Source organism: Peromyscus leucopus, chromosome 15 (genome assembly GCF_004664715.2).
Source record: "Peromyscus leucopus breed LL Stock chromosome 15, UCI_PerLeu_2.1, whole genome shotgun sequence".
NCBI lineage: Eukaryota > Metazoa > Chordata > Mammalia > Rodentia > Cricetidae > Peromyscus > Peromyscus leucopus.
Window position 1 is genome coordinate 39,181,238 of NC_051076.1, and position 17,605 is coordinate 39,198,842.

At 39.5% G+C, this 17,605-nt stretch overlaps 2 protein-coding genes across 4 annotated transcripts in view; one reads left to right on the plus strand and one right to left on the minus strand.

Moving 5' to 3' along the window:
* Tpr (translocated promoter region, nuclear basket protein) overlaps nt 1-12,619 on the minus strand; it is a 58,306-nt gene extending 45,687 nt beyond the window's left edge. Inside the window, 7 exon segments of the mRNA XM_028874730.2 lie at nt 920-1,084; nt 1,274-1,377; nt 3,196-3,292; nt 8,414-8,487; nt 9,934-10,038; nt 11,768-12,082; nt 12,449-12,619. Coding sequence (XP_028730563.1) covers nt 920-1,084; nt 1,274-1,377; nt 3,196-3,292; nt 8,414-8,487; nt 9,934-10,038; nt 11,768-12,082; nt 12,449-12,470 — 882 coding nt within the window. The 5' untranslated portion in view covers nt 12,471-12,619.
* A 97-nt stretch (nt 12,620-12,716) lies between these two features.
* The window catches only part of Odr4 (odr-4 GPCR localization factor homolog), a 32,486-nt gene continuing 27,597 nt past the window's right edge, over nt 12,717-17,605 (plus strand). For 2 of the 3 annotated variants that reach the window (XM_028874740.2, XM_028874742.2), the window contains exons 1-2: nt 12,717-12,856; nt 14,719-14,840. In XM_028874740.2, coding sequence (XP_028730573.1) covers nt 14,742-14,840 — 99 coding nt within the window. In that variant the 5' untranslated portion in view covers nt 12,717-12,856; nt 14,719-14,741. Of the gene's footprint in view, nt 12,857-13,140; nt 13,403-14,718; nt 14,841-17,605 lie in introns of those variants that run through there. The other variant, XM_028874741.2, reaches the window with a different exon arrangement.

Sequence of the window (17,605 nt, forward strand, 5' to 3'; positions counted from 1 at the left end):
TGTTGTAGAATATTATTTTAAGGTGTATTACTTTTGTTTTTGTTGCATTTGTTTAACTCTGTGAAGCTGTGTTACTGTGTCTGTCTAAAACACATGGTGGTCTAATAAAGATCTGAACGGCCAATAGCAAGGCAGGAGAAAGGATAGGCGGGGCTGGCAGGCAGAGACTACATAGAAGGAGAAATCTGGGAAGGGGGATTGAAAAGAGGAGCCAGAGAAGAATGAAGACATCTGGGGCTAACCACACAACCAGCAACTGAATAAGATTTACAGAACAGAACAGGAAAAGCCCAGAGGCAAAAGGCAGATGGGTAAGTTAAGGAAAGCTGACAAGAAACAAGCCAAGCTAAGGCCAAGCATTCATAATTAAGAATAAGCCTGCATGTGTGATTTATTTGATAGCTGGGTGGCTGGCGCCCCCAAACGAGCAAACACCTCTAACAGTATCACTATAGTAACTGTGGGGCAAAGGCTCTAGGGTTTAGTTAGTCTCTAAACCTGACAAGACCGGCCAAAAGAGGAAAACTGTCAATGACCTAAGCAGGAGCTCCTTAGCCTGCTGCTGCCTTCCTTGTCTTACTTCCACCGTCGTGCAGGGCAGATTCACCTAGTGCACTGTGAGCCAGACCCTCAAAACAGAGTGAGTAAAGAGAGACTTACTCGATGGAATGATGTGTCTGAATGTAACTCACAAAGTTAGGGCTACTTCTTACTATCTTTGCAAAGAAAGGTGTGTTATTAGAGCAGGTGGTATAAATGTCATCAAAACTCCTGTAAAGTCTTTATTTCCCTAGTTTAAGGTGAGTTCTACCATGCCCATTTAGCACAAAACTAACCAGGTAGAACACTGTCGACACTTACTGAATTCACAATTTACTTACGCCATGCTCAATACAAAGAAGGTCATTTTACTGCTCACCTCTTCCCTTTTGTTTTCAAGATTACACTTAAGTTCCAGAATTTCATTTCCTTTTTCTCTTCCTAGGGCCAACAGCTCATCAGTTTTGGTTTTCAGCTCTGTGTTGAGCCATGAGTTCTGGTTGTGCAGCAACTCCTTTTCCTGTTCTAAGCGTTTTTCTCGATACTGAAAACAATTTTTAAGTAACAATGAGTACAACTATATAAAAAAAACCTTTCATTTATAGTTCAGGGACACATGAATTTTATTTCAGAATAGAAACATATAGACTATTAAGTAAGACAACAAAAACTAAAGTAACGTATAGCTCCTTAGGCGCGAGTCTGCATTCGTTGGGAGTCTATTATTACTTGCCTTCACAGCAACATCAGAAGCTTGAAGTTCATCCACCTTTAACTCAAGTTCACCCTTCGTCGTGTTGCTTTCTTTAAGTTTTTCATTCAGACGTTTAACATCCTCTAGAAAGGAGGGTGAGAGTAAGCATTAAAAATAACGACTAGTTAACACTTGCAGGAACTAAGTATCAAAGTAGATTACTAGAAATATAAACCTACTACAAACTCAATTTCTACAACTACAAACTCAATTTCTATTAAAACCTTTTAATTTTATTATCTATTTGTGTGTGTGTGTGTGTGTGTGTGTGTGTGTGTGTGTGTGTGTGTGTGTACTGTGTGTTGTATGAATCCTTTAGAACTGGAGTTACAGGTAATTTAACCAAATTCTAGTCCATTAAGAGCAGCAAATGCTCTTAACTACTGAGCCATCTCTCTAACCTGTAAATGCAGTTGTAACCAATAGGTAGAATCCAAATTTGTACACCCACCCAAGTGAATTAATTCAACTGGTTACTTAACTTCATAAATACTTAACATTAACTTTAACTTTTCAGCTTGATTCCTAAAGAGCTATTAAAATTTTTAAAAATAACCATTCAATTTAAAAGGTAAAGACAAATATAAAAACATATTAAATGCATTTAATTTTTCTTGTTCTTTAATAACCATGTTTTTATGAAAATAACTTATTTAGTCCTTATTACCACTAGCTAGGTAATCAAAACAATCAACACGCACTCTGAAGTCATTCTTCTCTGAGACTGGAAAAGCAGGTACCAAGTGAGCATTCCTACACAACATCACAGCATACATGTGAACACTTTTTCCTTATTTAAAGAAATTAATTTTTTTAAAAAAGCCCAAGGGAAAGTATAATTAACTGTTTAAGCCATTTTGACAAATATATCACACATAGGATGCTGATACATTTTATATTCCTTCCTTGACAGTTTCACACATGCCCAATGAATTCCAGCAGTCTCATCCACTGTTTCTCCCTGTCCCCCTCCTTCTGCTGACAGCCTTCTGCACAGCAAGTCCACGGCTATCTTGTCACCTCTCCAACCCTGTCATGGCTTCTTTTCAGGGCCTACCGAGTCCAATTATAGTTGCTTGCACTCAGGAACTCACTGCATAGCACAGTTACCTGCATAGCACTTGAGGAGATTGGGGCCTGTTAAAATTCCACCACAGAAGTTCTAGCAGTTAATGGTTGCGGAGGGTGTTTTCTTCAGCGGTACAGCCACCAGCAAGTTGCCCACACTCCAGTTTGTTTAAAAACACTGACTTTCTTTGAGGTTCTACGATTAAGTGTTTATGGATCGTAAAGGTATCTACATAAAATGAATGTAAGTTCAGCCTTTGCAACTGTACAATTAAACTCCTTTCAACTTGGTATTATAAATAGCATTGTAGGAACCAGACACGGTGGCATATACCTGTAATCCTAGTACTTGGGAGAATAAATCTGAACTCAGCGTGGGCTATTAAGTGAGTTTGAAAAAAGCCTGGAAACTTAACAAGACTAAATAAATAGTATTGTACTATAGAGTTGTATGTATAAAATTTAGCTCAAATTACAACTACTCTCAGTTTTCATGGGTAAACTTCCTAGACACTTAAGACTCTGTCTGTGTGTCCTTCCGTCCATCCATCTAAAGACAGGGTCTCTATGTAGTTCTGGCTGCCCTGCAACTCACTATGCAGACTGAGCTAGGCTGGCCTCAAACTCAGAACTGGCTGCCTCTGCATCCTGAGTGCTGGAATTTAAAGGCAGGTGATATGATGCCTGGCCAATCTCTTGATAAGTAAATGGAAGGAACAATAGAATTATTATACTGAACTCTCCCACACTAAAGAAATATAACAGAAGTATCAGCAACAGAAGCACCACCAGTAACAAAGAATATAGTCAGAGGCACAAACATTTCTTCATACCTGTTAAATATTCAACTTCCTGAGACAATCTCTCATTGGTTCTGATTAGGTCTCTTTTTTCAGCTTCTAACTCTTCCTTTGCTCTTGTAAACTGGCTCTGTCATACCAAGAAACAGCATGTTTCAAGAACATTAGTTAAACAATCAATACAGGTGCTTGAATCATTTCAATTAACATTAGCAGTTACTTGAAAATGTTTTCTTTCCCCTATAACTTAGGCATCAACAACTTACAAAAACTCATAATAATCTCAACACATCTACCTATATTTCTGATTTTTAGAATCATTCTTTGAAGTCAAGTTCTCTGTTCATTTTCAAAGAAAATTATTTGTTTCTACTACTACTTCTAAGAACTTTATGAAACTTGGACATTGGGCCCTTATCAGATATTTTCCCCCCATTCCTGGTAGCTACTGCTTTGCTTTATTTCCTTCGTAGCACACGAGATTTCAGTTTACAGTGATCACAATTATTTTTGTTCTTGTGGCTTACGCATTTAGTGTAATTTCCAAAAAGATCATCATCAAATTAAAAAACAAAAAGCTTTGCCCCGTTGCCTTTTAGTTTTATAGCATAAAAAATTAGATTAAAAAACAAAACGAAGACTACCACCATCAAAAAAAACCCAATTTTATGTCCATTATATAGTCCATATTCATCCTGTTGTACTTTGTGTCGCTAAGGAACACTATTCCTTAGACAGCATATATTTATTTACTTCTAAGTCTTCTATTTACTGTTGGTCCATGTTCCTGTTACAACAATATAAGACCATCCTGTTTTGTACTATGCTCTGTGTTATAAATCTGAAATCAGTAAGTATCACATATTCAATTTTGTTATTTCTCAGGACTGCTTTGGCTATTTGGGGGTTTTGTTTGGTTTTATGCAAATTTTATAATTATTTCTTCCATGTCAGTTAAGAATGCTATTGGAATTTCGTTAAGAACTGTGTGAGGCACAAGCCTGTAATCCTAAGAACCTAAGAGGCTCTGACTGAAGGATTATGAGTTCTAAGCCAATCTATGCTAACAGGCTAAATCTGTAAATACTGCTGTGGGTAGACGTCACCATTCTTCCACATTAGAAGAGATAACCTTTCCATTCGTGCTTTCCTCACTTTATCAACATCGTATAGTTATTTACAAATCTTCACCTTTCTTTAAACTTACTTCTAAATACATTTAAAAATGTTTTCATAAGTGGAACTGCTTACTTCTTTTCACTGATGTAGAGAGCTACTGATTCCTGTACACTTTGTACCCTCTAACTTTTTAGAATTCACTTATTAGTTCAAGGATATTTTCCATGGAATTTCTGACAAAAGATCATGGCATTTCCAACTAGAAATGACTTTTTAAATAATTTATACTTCTTTTATAATACTTTGGATGTCCTGTTTCTTTCTGATGTCTGTTCTTGTAGTTCCATGTTACAGATATGGAAAGTGTAGGTTCCCTGCTGATACTGGAACTTCAGAGAAAAGCTATCAGCTATTTCCTAGAAATCTTTCTCAATAAGAAATCAGTTGCTACAGCTTTGATCCCAAATAGCCATGCAAGGACCATAGTTTGGTTCTCAGTCTGTGGCAACGTTGTTGTTATTAACTGTTATTGCTAAGTGATATTAACCTCATAAGGTGGGTCCTAACATGAGGTATTTAGGTCACTGAGGGTGTGCCTTTGAAGGAAAAAGTAGGACCTCAGATCCTCTTTTTTATTTTTTTGCATCCTATGCTGAGGTGAAGCTTTCTTCACCACGTTCTTCGCCATAAGCCCAAAGCAATAGAGCAAATTGGTCACGACTGAAACCTGTAAAACTGTCTGCTGCGGGAGATTTGGAAGTTTGTCATTGTTTAGGAGGGTTAGTTGCAAGTTATTATTGGTCATGGTCAGTGAGGAAACTAAACAAAGGAGGTTAGATTCAAGGATTTTTTTTTTTCGTATCTTCAAGAGCTTTGCACTTGAGCCGGGTGCTGGTGGCACACACTTTTAACCCCAGCACTTGGGAGGCAGAGGCAAGCGGATCTTGAGTTTGAAGCCAGCCTGGTACAGAGTGAGATCCAGAGAGCAAGGTACAGGAGAAACGGGAGAGGAGAGAGAGAGGAGAGGAGAGAGAGAGAGAGAGGGAGAGAGAGAGAGAGAGAGAGAGACAGACAGACAGACAGTCAGACACTGAGATTTGAATTTGATACCAGTGAGTGAATTTTTTATTTAAGGAAATGAAGTCTAGAGAAGTGCATTAGATTTGTTTCAGAAATTTTCAGGACATTGAATGAAGACAGAGTTTGAGTCAAATAATAGACATGTATGATCCCATTTGTGTAAGAGTAAAAAACCAGGTGTTTATGATATGTTTGTATATAATTGTGCAAAGGGAAAGATGTGAAACTATGTTAAATTGTTCACAGTGAACCTCTGGGGATGAGAATGGAGAGAAGGTGGTTCAATTGGTTTATGTATACTGAATCAGTATTCTGCTTTTATTTCTGTATCATTTGAGTTTTTAGTGTGTATTATTTTTGTAATAATTTTTTTAATAAAAAAGGATAAAAGGGTAGATTACTGAATCTACTTTTAAACTAAAAAACTACTAATCTCAAATATTTTACATTGGTATGAATTTTCATATATTGATACAAATTTAAGGCTATTTTTGTTTTAAAATATTGTATACATGTCTCTACTCTTGTTTAAGGTATTATACCTTTCCAGCTCATTTTCAAATGTAAAGTTCTAGTCTTTAAATGCTTTTATTACAAAATGTTTAGGAAAATTAAGAAATGTAGGTTAGCAGTTAGTCATCTATAACAATCATACTTGAAACCATGCAGATATGTTTTCAAGGTTAAATAGATGTATTTTATTTAGATATATAGGTGGTCTTCAAACACTTCAGAGACCTACAGAATATAGCATTTAAGATGTTTTTAATAACCTAAGGTTTTTCACTACAGTGAGACACATCTGCTCCTGACAGCACCAATCTACCAAAAAAAAAAAAAAAAAAAAAAGATGCGCATAGAAGAATCTCCATATGGAACTTGCTTCTCGTGTATAAAAACAAGGTAGGGCAGTCCTTCAAAATTTTCCTGCTTCACAGAAAAGTATGTCAGATGTTCTAGACCTGGAGGTCGAAGACGGAAGCTCCAGCATTGCAGAGGAACCTTGGGCGACTGTCCAGGCAGCCAACCCGCTGTTTGTCTTTCTATATTTTTAGTTTTGAAAGTTGTTTGCTCTGCACTTCCTGTTTATTCCAGTAATATTTTATCCTTCTTGAGTCTCTAATGGGGGTTGAAGACTAGATAGTTACACTGTTTTCTTTGTAACCAAATTCAAGAAAGAAACTTACAAAAGAGATGTAAAGTTTATAAATGTTGAGACATAAAAGCTTAAGTTGTTTATCTAAGAAAATGTTTTAAGATTAAAAAAAATACTTGGGCTGGAGAGATGGCTCAGAGGTTAAGAGCACCGACTGCTCTTCCAGAGGTCCCGAGTTCAATTCCCAGCACCCACATGGTGGCTCACAACCATCTTTAATGAAATTTGGCACCCTCTTCTGTATACATAATAAATAAATAAATCTTAAAAAAAAATACTTTTAGGATGGTAATACAAGCTATGGTAGAAGGCGGTTTAGGTATAAAACTTTGGACTCATCAAGACAGAATACGTAATAGAGTATTTTCTCCAAAACTGCCAAATACAAACAGAGATTATGAATGTAATTCTTACCTGATAATTGCTCTTATTTTATATAGTTTTACTGTGTTAAGAGTTAAACCCTTTCCTTTTTATTTAGACAAAAGAGCGAAATGTTGTGAAATATTTGTTTACACTGTGAAAACGTGCCTTTGCCTTTTGATTGGTTTAATAAAGAGCTGAACGGCCAATATCCAGGCAGGAAGCAGTTAGGTGGGACTTCTGAGGACAGAGAAGACCCTAGGAAGAAGAAAGGCAGGGTCGCCAGCCAGACACAGGGTAATCAGGATGGTAATACAGAAATGAGGTAAAAAGTCTTGTGGAAGAATGTAGATTAAAAAATATGAGTTAATTTAAGTTATAAGAACTAGTTAGGAGCAAGCCTAAGTTAAGGCCAAGTCGTTATTAGCTAGCTGGTGGGCTCACAAGAGTCCAACAAGAAAGTTTGCTACAACTGTCAATGAAAATAAACCTCTTACCGTATGTTCTATATAGCATTTTATTACAGTGACTAACAGGAAGCTGGCTTACAAGGCAGTTAAACACATTATTTTCTAGCTCTACCAGTTTTGTTTTATTAAATTGTATTTATGCTTGTGCCCATTATTCTTTTGAGTTATAGACTTCACTGTTGTTGCTGTTTTATAAAACTTAGAATGCTTATCAGGATCTTGCATTAAAGCCTGTATTAATTTGGAAAACCATCTTAGCCAGGAACATGCTGTTTTTCTTCAACATACAAGTATAAATATGATTTTTAAGTGTTTAGAAAACTAAGTTTTTTTTTTAATACCAAGGCAAAAAACAAAAACAAAACCCACATTAACATTTTTAAAGTGCTTAAAGCATGTTACATTTCTTACAAATTAATTTATCAATGTATTTTAGGTATTTTACACTCCTATTCAGAACCTGAAAGTATAATTTTTTTTTCTTACTGAGTTTTGAAAGAAAAAAAAAAAACTGAGTCTCAAATCAAATGTAATTTTAAAAATGTAGTTTTATATGGTTAAAGAAAGACTGGATATGACTATTAAAAAACATAGTAACAACCATCATTATCACATTTAATCTGTTATTCTTATCATTGCTCTAAAGAAACAGTGGGCCGGGCGGCGGTGGCGCACGCCTTTAATACCAGCACTCGGGAGGCAGAGCCAGGCGGATCTCTGTGAGTTCGAGGCCAGCCTGGGCTACCAAGTGAGCTCCAGGAAAGGTGCAAAGCTACACAGAGAAACCCTGTCTCGAAAAACCAAAAAAAAAAAAAAGAAACAGTGATCCAATATCAAACTGTATCAAACCACAGTGAATGCTGGACTACAGTTGCTAGTCAACAGATAATACATAAAATGTCAATTTAGAGAAATTGTATGTATGCATTTCTATATACATATTTGTTAATAGTTTCTAGAACATTTCACCTTCCACTGACTAGTATCTAAGACATAAAAGCAGAATAGAAAACCTTCAAGTATCATAACTGCAATCAGCTTTATTTATGGACAGCGTTTTTACCTGAATGCCTAGATTACGATCTTGAGCAGTTTCGAGTTCTTTGTTTTTCTCAGTTAACACTTTTACTTGGTTATCTAGAGAAAGGAACGCAATGCACACAGATGTGTTAACTTAAAATTCGCATTTTTACCCAACTGCCACCATCACACTTTTAAAATGAAGAACCATAAAGACTGATCTAAAACCATATTCCAATTTTGTGAATATATTCTGGACTTATTGTATTCCAGACCAAAAGTTTAAATATACTCCAGTCAAATGTAATAATTTTACTCCTAATTTGTAGTAAAATTAGCAATGTCAGTTTTTCAATACCATTTTCTATTTAAGTTTATATAAAATAGGGGGCTGGAGAGATGGCTCAGAGGTTAAGAACACTGGTTGGTCTTCCAGAGGTCCTGAGTTCAATTCCCAGCAACCACATGGTGGCTCACAGCCATCGGTAATGAGATCTGGTGCCCTCTTCTGGCCTGCAGGTATACATGTAGGCAGAACACTGTATACATAATAAAATAGAACAAGCAGGTCAGGTCAGGATCAATACACATAATGTAATATGAACTACATATATGTATTCATTACATATAATAAACATGTGCAATTCTGTGCTTTTTTATTACTAAGAACTGTGCCTTTCCCATAAAAGAAAAAATTCTGTTTCCACTCCGATTGTATTCATGATGCATTTATCCTCCTGTATACACTCAGTTATATAGGAAAAATACACACTTGGAAATTTCTTTCATGAAAGCATCTAAAGCCAGGTCTAGTGTTACACACTTATAATCCCAGCACTTGGTAGGCAGAGGCAGAGCCAGCCTTAGTCTACAAGGTGAGTTTGGGGCTGCTCAAGACCTTGCCTCAAAGAGCAATATCTTAGTTGTAGGGAGAGAGATAGGGAGGGGGTTGAGAAAGGCACAGAACTGAAAGTCTTTATCACTCCTCAGTGGGTATGAAGCAAAGCTGCAGCCCTCTCAGAGAGCAGTGTGTTTTTTAAAGATCCTTTGTGAGGTAGTCAGAGAGAGATGTGAGCCCAAGGTCTGCTGTCACCATCAAATTAGACTAAAAACACCGTTTTTAGCCAGGCGGTGGTGGCGCACGCCTTTAATACCAGCACTCGGGAGGCAGCGCCAGGCAAATCTCTGTGAGTTCGAGGCCAGCTTGGGCTACCAAGTGAGCTCCAGGAAAGGCGCAAAGCTACGCAGAGAAACCCTGTCTCGAAAAACCAAAAAAAAAAAAAAAAAAAAAAAAAAAAAACCACACTGTTTTTTGTGGTTTGGGTGGAGGTAGGTGTTTGGAAGGCCCAAGGACATTTAGAATGAGAAAACAGGATTACAGATGTGACAGCGGTCAGTCTGCCTCTGGGCCTGAAGTCAGGGGAACTGGGTGTGTCTTTATTTTGTTCAGGGCTCCGCTATCTGGAAAACCTGTTTCCAGGAGAGGCAGGCGCTCTGCCTCAGCTATGCCAAGAGTAACTGAACACCCAAGATCAGTTAGAAAGATGTTAATTAAGTACTTACTTAGCTTCTCAAGCTCCAGCCGCAAGTTCTGACACTCGCGGGTTTCATTCACAAGCCGCTCCTGACTCTGGGATAACCTCTTCTCTATCTCAAAGTACTGTTGCTCTATGAAAGACAAGGCCAAACACTAAGAGTAAAGGCAAGCACACCTCCCACACCCCCAAAAGCAGCTGTCTTAAGACCACTATTCACGTCTGAAAAACTTAAGATCCAATATTGGAAAAATCGAATCTCAATAAATAGATTTAGCACTGTAAAGGACTTTTCTAACATTTTCAACTGACATAATATAACAAAGATAATAATGCCTAAAAGGGGATTCATAAATTAATTTCTTCTAAGCAGGCAACAATTTTGTATCTTGGTATTTTCTCCAGACCTCAGGAGATTGTTAAACATTTAAAAATAAGCATTTATTAAATTAAATTGTTATTTAATTAAAAACTGAATTTTTTATAAAGGTTTGATGTAAAACAATTAAAATGCCATCTACTTAAAATTTCTGTAAAAATAAATCTGCAGACTTCCCACAAAAGGACTGTGCACAAACTGTTTATATCATCCCAGTATTGGGACATATTTAAAAAAAACCTCAATATTTGTTGTCTAAATTAATAAATAGAATATAGTATATTATGCAAGTTATTTAAATTCACTAATTACCTGTATAATTGCTGCTAACGTTATCTACGTTGCTTGATAACTATACTTTTTTGAAGTGAAATTTAATTTGGGTAGAAATTTCTAATCTCTACCAAAACACAGCACTAATTCCCTCAATTAATAGTAAACCAAGGCTGGGGCAGTGGTGGCACAGGCCTTTAATCCCAGCACTCGGGATATGGAGCAAGGCGGATCTCTTTGAGTTGGAGGCCAGCCTGGCCTACAAATCGAGATCCAGGACAGGCACCAAAACTACACAAAGAAACTCTGTCTGGAAAAACCAAAAAGTAAACCAAAACATGTAACAAGAAAAAATCCTGCTGGGTGGTGGTGATGAGGCTTGGCGTCGTCGTCTTTAATCCCAGCACTTGGGAGGCAGAGGCAGGCGGATCTCTATGAGTTCGAGGCCAGCCTGGTCTACTGAGCTAGTCCCAGGACAGCTAGGGCTGTTGCGCAGAGAAACCCTGTCCCGAAAAACCAATAAAACAAATTCTTATTTTATTAATGGGTAATTACTATTATCTTTAAACCAGTTCAAACCACTAAGTCCACAACTTTCTTATACGGAAGCAACTACAAGGCCATATAAGCAGATCTGTATATATTTTCTATTAATCTCCAGCTTTCTGAGGGAAACACGATACAGCCAAGTCATTTAGTGCAATTTCATTGCTTTTTTTTTTTAGTGACATCTGTTGCTTCCAAATTCATTTTTGTGACCATTTACTTTGTTTTGGGACGGACAAGGCACGGAAGAGGTGAAATTGGCAAAGGCCTATAAATCCAGGTGGGTAGAAAATAGGGGGAATTACTGTCATTTAAAGAACAACAAAACAGAATCAGGTTAGGGTTGCAGAGTCCTAAACATCTGGTGCAAATTGACCAAAATTTCTCCATAATTTGTCTGTGGGCCCAAGCTAAGAGTTCCTACGTAAGACAAGTTGAGGGTGGATTTAGATCTGGGAGGAGGAGGAGGAGGAGGAGGAGGAGGGATCGCTCCTATTCTTTAAAAAAAAAAAAAATCCCTCAGCGAGGAGGGAAGAGAAGGCCTACACTGCACATGGAGCCTGCGTGATGCTACCCGCACACCTCGCCGAGAGTGCAAGCGGGTAAGGAGGAAGGTCGAGCCTCAGCTCCGCAACCAGAGCTCGGAGAGAGCTCACTCACTTACCGCTCTCGACCTTAAATTTCTCGTGCCGCCCCTTCAGGCCATCGATCTCGGACTGCTGATCAGCTAGGAACTTCTCAAGTTTGTTCTGGGTCGACTTGGGGAGCTTGTTCAGCTCGGGGCGCTCCAGCACTTGCTGCAACACCGCCGCCATGTCGGCCGGGGTCGCGGCGGCGGCGGCGGCAGCAGCAGCCGCCGCCGAAGGAGAAACGAAGGAGCAAGGCGAAGCGCGGAAGCCAGAAGTCTGAGCCGCCCCGTCCGCCGCCTCGCTCGCTGGCTCCCTCGCGCCTGCCCGCCGGAGACTCCCGCGGCGGGACCCTGGGAAATAGAGTCCCGCGTTAGACGCAGCACTCGGGGGGGGGGGGGGGCGCCACCACGCCCTCTACGCGCACGCAGCTGCCGGAAGCTATGCACCCTGGGAATGCGAGTTCCCAGCGGGCCTCTGACCCCAGCTTTCGGTGTCACCGGCTTCCTGACCCGAAGGCTCCTGGGAAATGTAGTATTCCTCCCTCGCCTCGGCGAGCTCCGTCCCGCCCCCACCTCCCGTTCCGCTTCCTTCGTTCTCCCCGCCCCCCGGCTCGCCTCGTTCCGCTGGGACAAGTGTCCGCGCGGTGGCGCTCACATGCGTGCTCGGCAACCATCGTCCTCCCCCCCACCCCCACCCGGGGAGCAAGGAGGCCTTACCGTCAAAACCCCGGGATGCCATGGGTCCTCCTCGGCGGTCGCTTCTAGAAACCGAGCCACGAGCGGGTCACAGCAGGGCGGATCGACAGGCTCCGGGCTACCGCCACGCTCTCAATGGTGCCCCGAAGGGGGCGGGGTGCAGGCCACGCTTGCTTTGGTGGAAGAGCTGCGGAGATGTGTGCCGGGGACGGTGTGCGTCATCAGGCTGCGCCCGTCGGTGCCCTAGTTTGGAGAGGGAAGTGGAGCGTCCCCAGTCGCTCTCTGATGAGCTCATTGGCGGGGGAAAGCGGGACCTGAGTGGCATCGCTCTGACCCTGGAAGGCAGCTAACTTGTAGTCTCACCGGAGTTCTCTTGCTGACAGAAGGTTCGAGGGGTTTGTTGGCCACGTGTGCACATTCTGAGAACAAGTGAGTCGGCCCACGAATGTGCGTGCACTCGGGCACCAACAACTTCCTCTTCGAGGGGGAAAAAGGAAAGGATATAGTTAGGGAACATATGGACGATCACTCTGGTGCACACTGAAACCCAGTTCTGAGGAGTTGGACTCGTGTCGATCCTCGTACAAACATGGGGGTTGAAGGCACTGAATGATTCGGTGCGAATTAATATAGTAGTCAAGTTAATATTTTAGACAAAAAAGAAATCAGGAAGAGTTTGAATGTAGTTTATATATGAAGATGACACTGCAGAAAAATGTCTGATGTTGATGTTTTTATATGAAAATGTTTTAAAACATTTGCCACAGTATCATCTTGCCAGAATAACAGAACTGTGTTTGTTTCCAGATCATGTTTCAGCACTGTTTTTCAGTATGTACTTTGTTTCATGGAAGAAACATGTTTTCTGGAAGAATGTGTTGACCCTTGATTGAAAATAAGGGTTAGCACATGCCTGTGATCTCAGCACCTGGGAGTAAGAGGCAGGAGGATTGTTATTATTCCAGGACAGCCTGGGTTAGTAGTCAGACCCTGTTTCAGTGAAGGGGGTGGGAGGGATTAAGTTAGTACAGATATACTAGTTTCCATTCACAAACTGAAGGACAGGACAGGAGCTGTCCGTTGCAATGATTTCATTGAAGGGCAGTATATGTTGTTGATGTGAACAAAACAGGACTGTCAGAGCTTAAATCCCTCCTTTCCCATGAAACAGTTTTGTCATTTGGAGGAGTTATTTCCTTCTTTTGATTTCTTTATGTGTAAAACGGAGATGACAATACTAGTACTAGCCTCATGGGGTATGTATTAAATGTCAATGCATGTAAAGGACTTAGAATAATGCCCTGTGCAGAATGGAAGCTACATAGTTGTCATTACTGTTTACTTATGTGGCTGTTAAGTGAGTTGTCTCATGTCAGCAATCATTCACTTTTGTACCTTCCCACTGAGTACAATTTCTAGAAAGTAATCATTTGAATCAATTTGAATCTCTCTACCTCTTAATGAATGAATCAGAAATTCGTCTTTCATATTTTAAAAATGAGAACATGGAAGTTCACCAATAAATTAACAAAGAGAATGTAGCCAAGGAGTAGATCTAAAATAAGAAATTAGATGTGTTGACTAATGGTTTCATTATTTCCTTATCCCAAGAATGAGAAGTAGCTTTAATTTCTCATGGTTAATTGGTAATTGTGATTTTTGTTATTGTTGTTTTGTTTTCTTTCTGTGTTTTTGAGGCAGGGTTTTGCTGTTTAGATCCAATTGGCCTGGAACTCACTGTATAGCCTTGGCTGGCCTCCAACTCCTGGTATCAAATCTGCCTCAGCCTCTGGAGTGCTGGAATTCTAGGCATGCGGCACCATATCTGGCTGGGAGCCTATCTTTCCTTCCTTTCTTTTTTTTTAAAAAACATTTATGATTTTAATTTGTTGTACATACCTGTGTGGGTATGCTACATGTATGCCGACTCCAGAAGCGGGACTCAGATTTCCTGGAGCTGGAGCTTCAGGCATTTGTGCACCACTGGACTTGGGTGCTAGGAACTGATCTCAAGCCCTACGAAGAAGCAGCAAGCACTCTTTAAGCCACTGAGCCATCTCTCCAGCCCCCAGGGAGTTGTTTCTTACAGCACTGTACTCAGAATTCCAAAGCTACGTTTCAATTGTACAGAAAAAGAATGCCCTATGTAGTAAATAATCACTATAAGACATAGGACAGTTGTCAGGATTGTACCACTTACTTTTTTTCTCTCTATTACCCTTCTGTCCATTCTAAAACATTAAAAATTACATTTTTTTCCAAAAATGCAAATTTTATTTCTTGTAATTTAGGCTCTTGAATTTGGCTGTCAATAATGGGAAGAACCTACATTGTAGAAGAGACTGTTGGCCAGTATCTTTCAAACATCAATCTCGAGGGAAAATCTTTTGTCTCTGGTCTTTTGATAGGACAGGTATGTATGTATTATATGTCTGTTACTCTACATATTGATGAAAACAAATTACTCATTAATTTAAATTAAGTATGCCATTTAATAGTAAATTCAAGGTTGTGTATGGAAGGAACATAAATCTGAAGAAGGTAACCCAAAATGGATCGTTGAGTTATCATTTAAAAGAGAGGGAACCTGGCTGAAGTTTGAATAAGTACAATTACATTCCCTTTGGTACTGTGAAAGTAACTTATAACGTCCAAACTTCAAAATTTAACTCTTCACCGACCAGATTATTCACATTTTGCTTTCTTTGTGTTTTAGACTGGATACATAGCTCAGTTGGCACTTGCCCAACATTAATAAAGCCCCAAGTTTCAGCCTCAATGTTACTGGGGGTTGTCAGCATGGTGAAAGTCAGGATCAGTTCTTCCCAAGTTCTTGGCCTCTTATCCAAATAATTGAAAATAAGGACTCACCAGTTTGCAAATGTGGCAAGATAACTTTGTAAGAAACAAAGCAGAAGTTCAGATTCACTGCAGACCACATGAGTGAGAGTCCCTAAGTGTCCAAATGATTGTTTGTGGCTTACTTCTATGGGGTTCAAAAGAAGGAGATGCTGGCTTCTAAGGATATAGTTTGAGTGGTTGTCTATTGTGATTGCTAGGTTACATAAGGTCTGATACTTATTTTCCCTAATGTACATGTCCCTGCCCATAATCCACCTGATTTAATTCAATTTAAATTAATACATAGACATAAGATTTTTCCTTAAAAGTTCACTTGACAGTTTGTCTAACTGCACATGCATCTAAAACCGTTTTAGGCTGGTTGGACGTTTCTATTCCTCTTACCAGATATGTTGGGAATACAGTTGAATAGAAACTGTCTAATGTGATTGTTACCAAAGACAGGGAAATCTGTACTGTTTCTTAGAGATGGAAGTATTGTGTAGCCCAATGTAGGTAGTGGCCTCAGGGGGTGAGGCTGCTAGGAGAGAGGTGTTTATGCCTGGTTCCTACAGGTGAAGGGACTAGGCTACCAAGTATATTTTAAGAGGGGGCAAGTAAGTCATGACCCAAGTGAAATAGGGTCCCAGGCTAAAGGACTTCCCATGCTTGCCTGCCTCACTCAGCACCTCTTAAACCAGGCATTTTACTACGGAGCCCAAACCAGCCTTGAACTTACCGTTCTCACTATAGATGTGAACCACCATATCCAGCTCCATACTGTCTTTATTTCTTCGTTTTCTGCATTCTTTCTCTTCCCTTGATTCCAGAGCTCACCTTTGTCCTCGTCTGTCTTCTCAAGCTTGCTTTTTTCCTACTCGAAATGTTAGTTTCTCTTTCTTTTCAAAGTTCAACATCTTATGAAAGAAGGGACTCCTGTATGTGAGGCATGGTGGCTCATGGCTGTAGTCCTGGCACTTGGAAGGCGGAGGCAGAAGGATCAGTCTTGGCTGCATAGTGAGTTTGAGGCCAGCCTGGGCTATGTAAAATCCAGTTCCAAAACAAAATGAGAAAAGGGATGGGGAGAACCTAAAGAAAAAGATGTAGATATATATCTTTACATTTTATTTTCATGATTTTTTTTCAGTGTGTGTGTGTGCATGTACACACATGCACATGTGAGTGCAGATGCTCAAGGAGCCCAGAGGGGTTGAAGTCCCTAAAGCTGGAATTATAGGATGTTGTGAATTACCAGATGTGGTTGCTAGGAACTGAACCTGGTCTTCTGCAAGAGAATACTCACTCCTGACCACTGAGCCATCTCTCCAGCCCTAAGAGACATGTCTTTAATCAAGCCATACACTCTTGTATATATTTGAAAGTGATTTTCTGGAAATAATACTTATTTCAAGATGATGCTAATGATCTCTAGGGAGTTTTAGGTCATATTTGCAGATAACACCAATTAACTACATTATGAGCCGTATTAACTAACTGAGGAACCATGCTGTAGTGAAACTGAGATATCTTGTAGTCTATAAGTTTATTTTTAGGTCTTTCACTTTTAATTACCATTTTTAACTTGTTAAAAATGAAGGACCTGGAGTTTGGAACCTCTTCGAATTTTGTTCCAAATCCCCTCCCTTTTTCTCTCAATGCATCTCTGTAAGTTTATTTATTTATTATTTATTTATTTATTTATTTATTTATTTATTTATTTACTTACTTATTTATTTATTTATTTATTTATTTATTTACTTTTCATTATTATGGCAATCCAAATAAAATAAACAAGGTCATCGTCACTTTCTAAATGAGATTTTATATTTGCTAAACATCCAATCCATTTAAACTACAGAGAAAATAAATAAAATGATTGGAGTATTGGCTAAGCATAGTCCATTTTAGTTATGTCAGTTCACTTGCACATTCAACATCAAAAATTTTGTTCAACAATTTTTTGTTTGTTTGTTTTTTTGTTTTGTTTTGTTTTGTTTTCGAGACAGGGTTTCTCTGTGTAGCTTTGGAGCCTGTCCTGGAACTCACTCTGTAGCCCATGCTGGCCTCGAACTCACAGAGTTCCACCTGCCTCTGCCTCCGAGTGCTGGGATTAAAGGCATGTGCCGCCACCGCCCGGCCTCAAAAGTTTTGTATAGCCCTGACCCGCCTCAAATTCTCTGTAGTCCAGGATGACCTTGAACTGTGGTTCTCCTGTTTCTATTTCCTGAGTGTGCTGGATTACGTATGTATGCCATCATGCCTTGTTTACGTGGCACTGGTGATTGATACTGGGGCCTTCTCCATGCTAGGCAATTACTGTATCAACTGAGCTACATC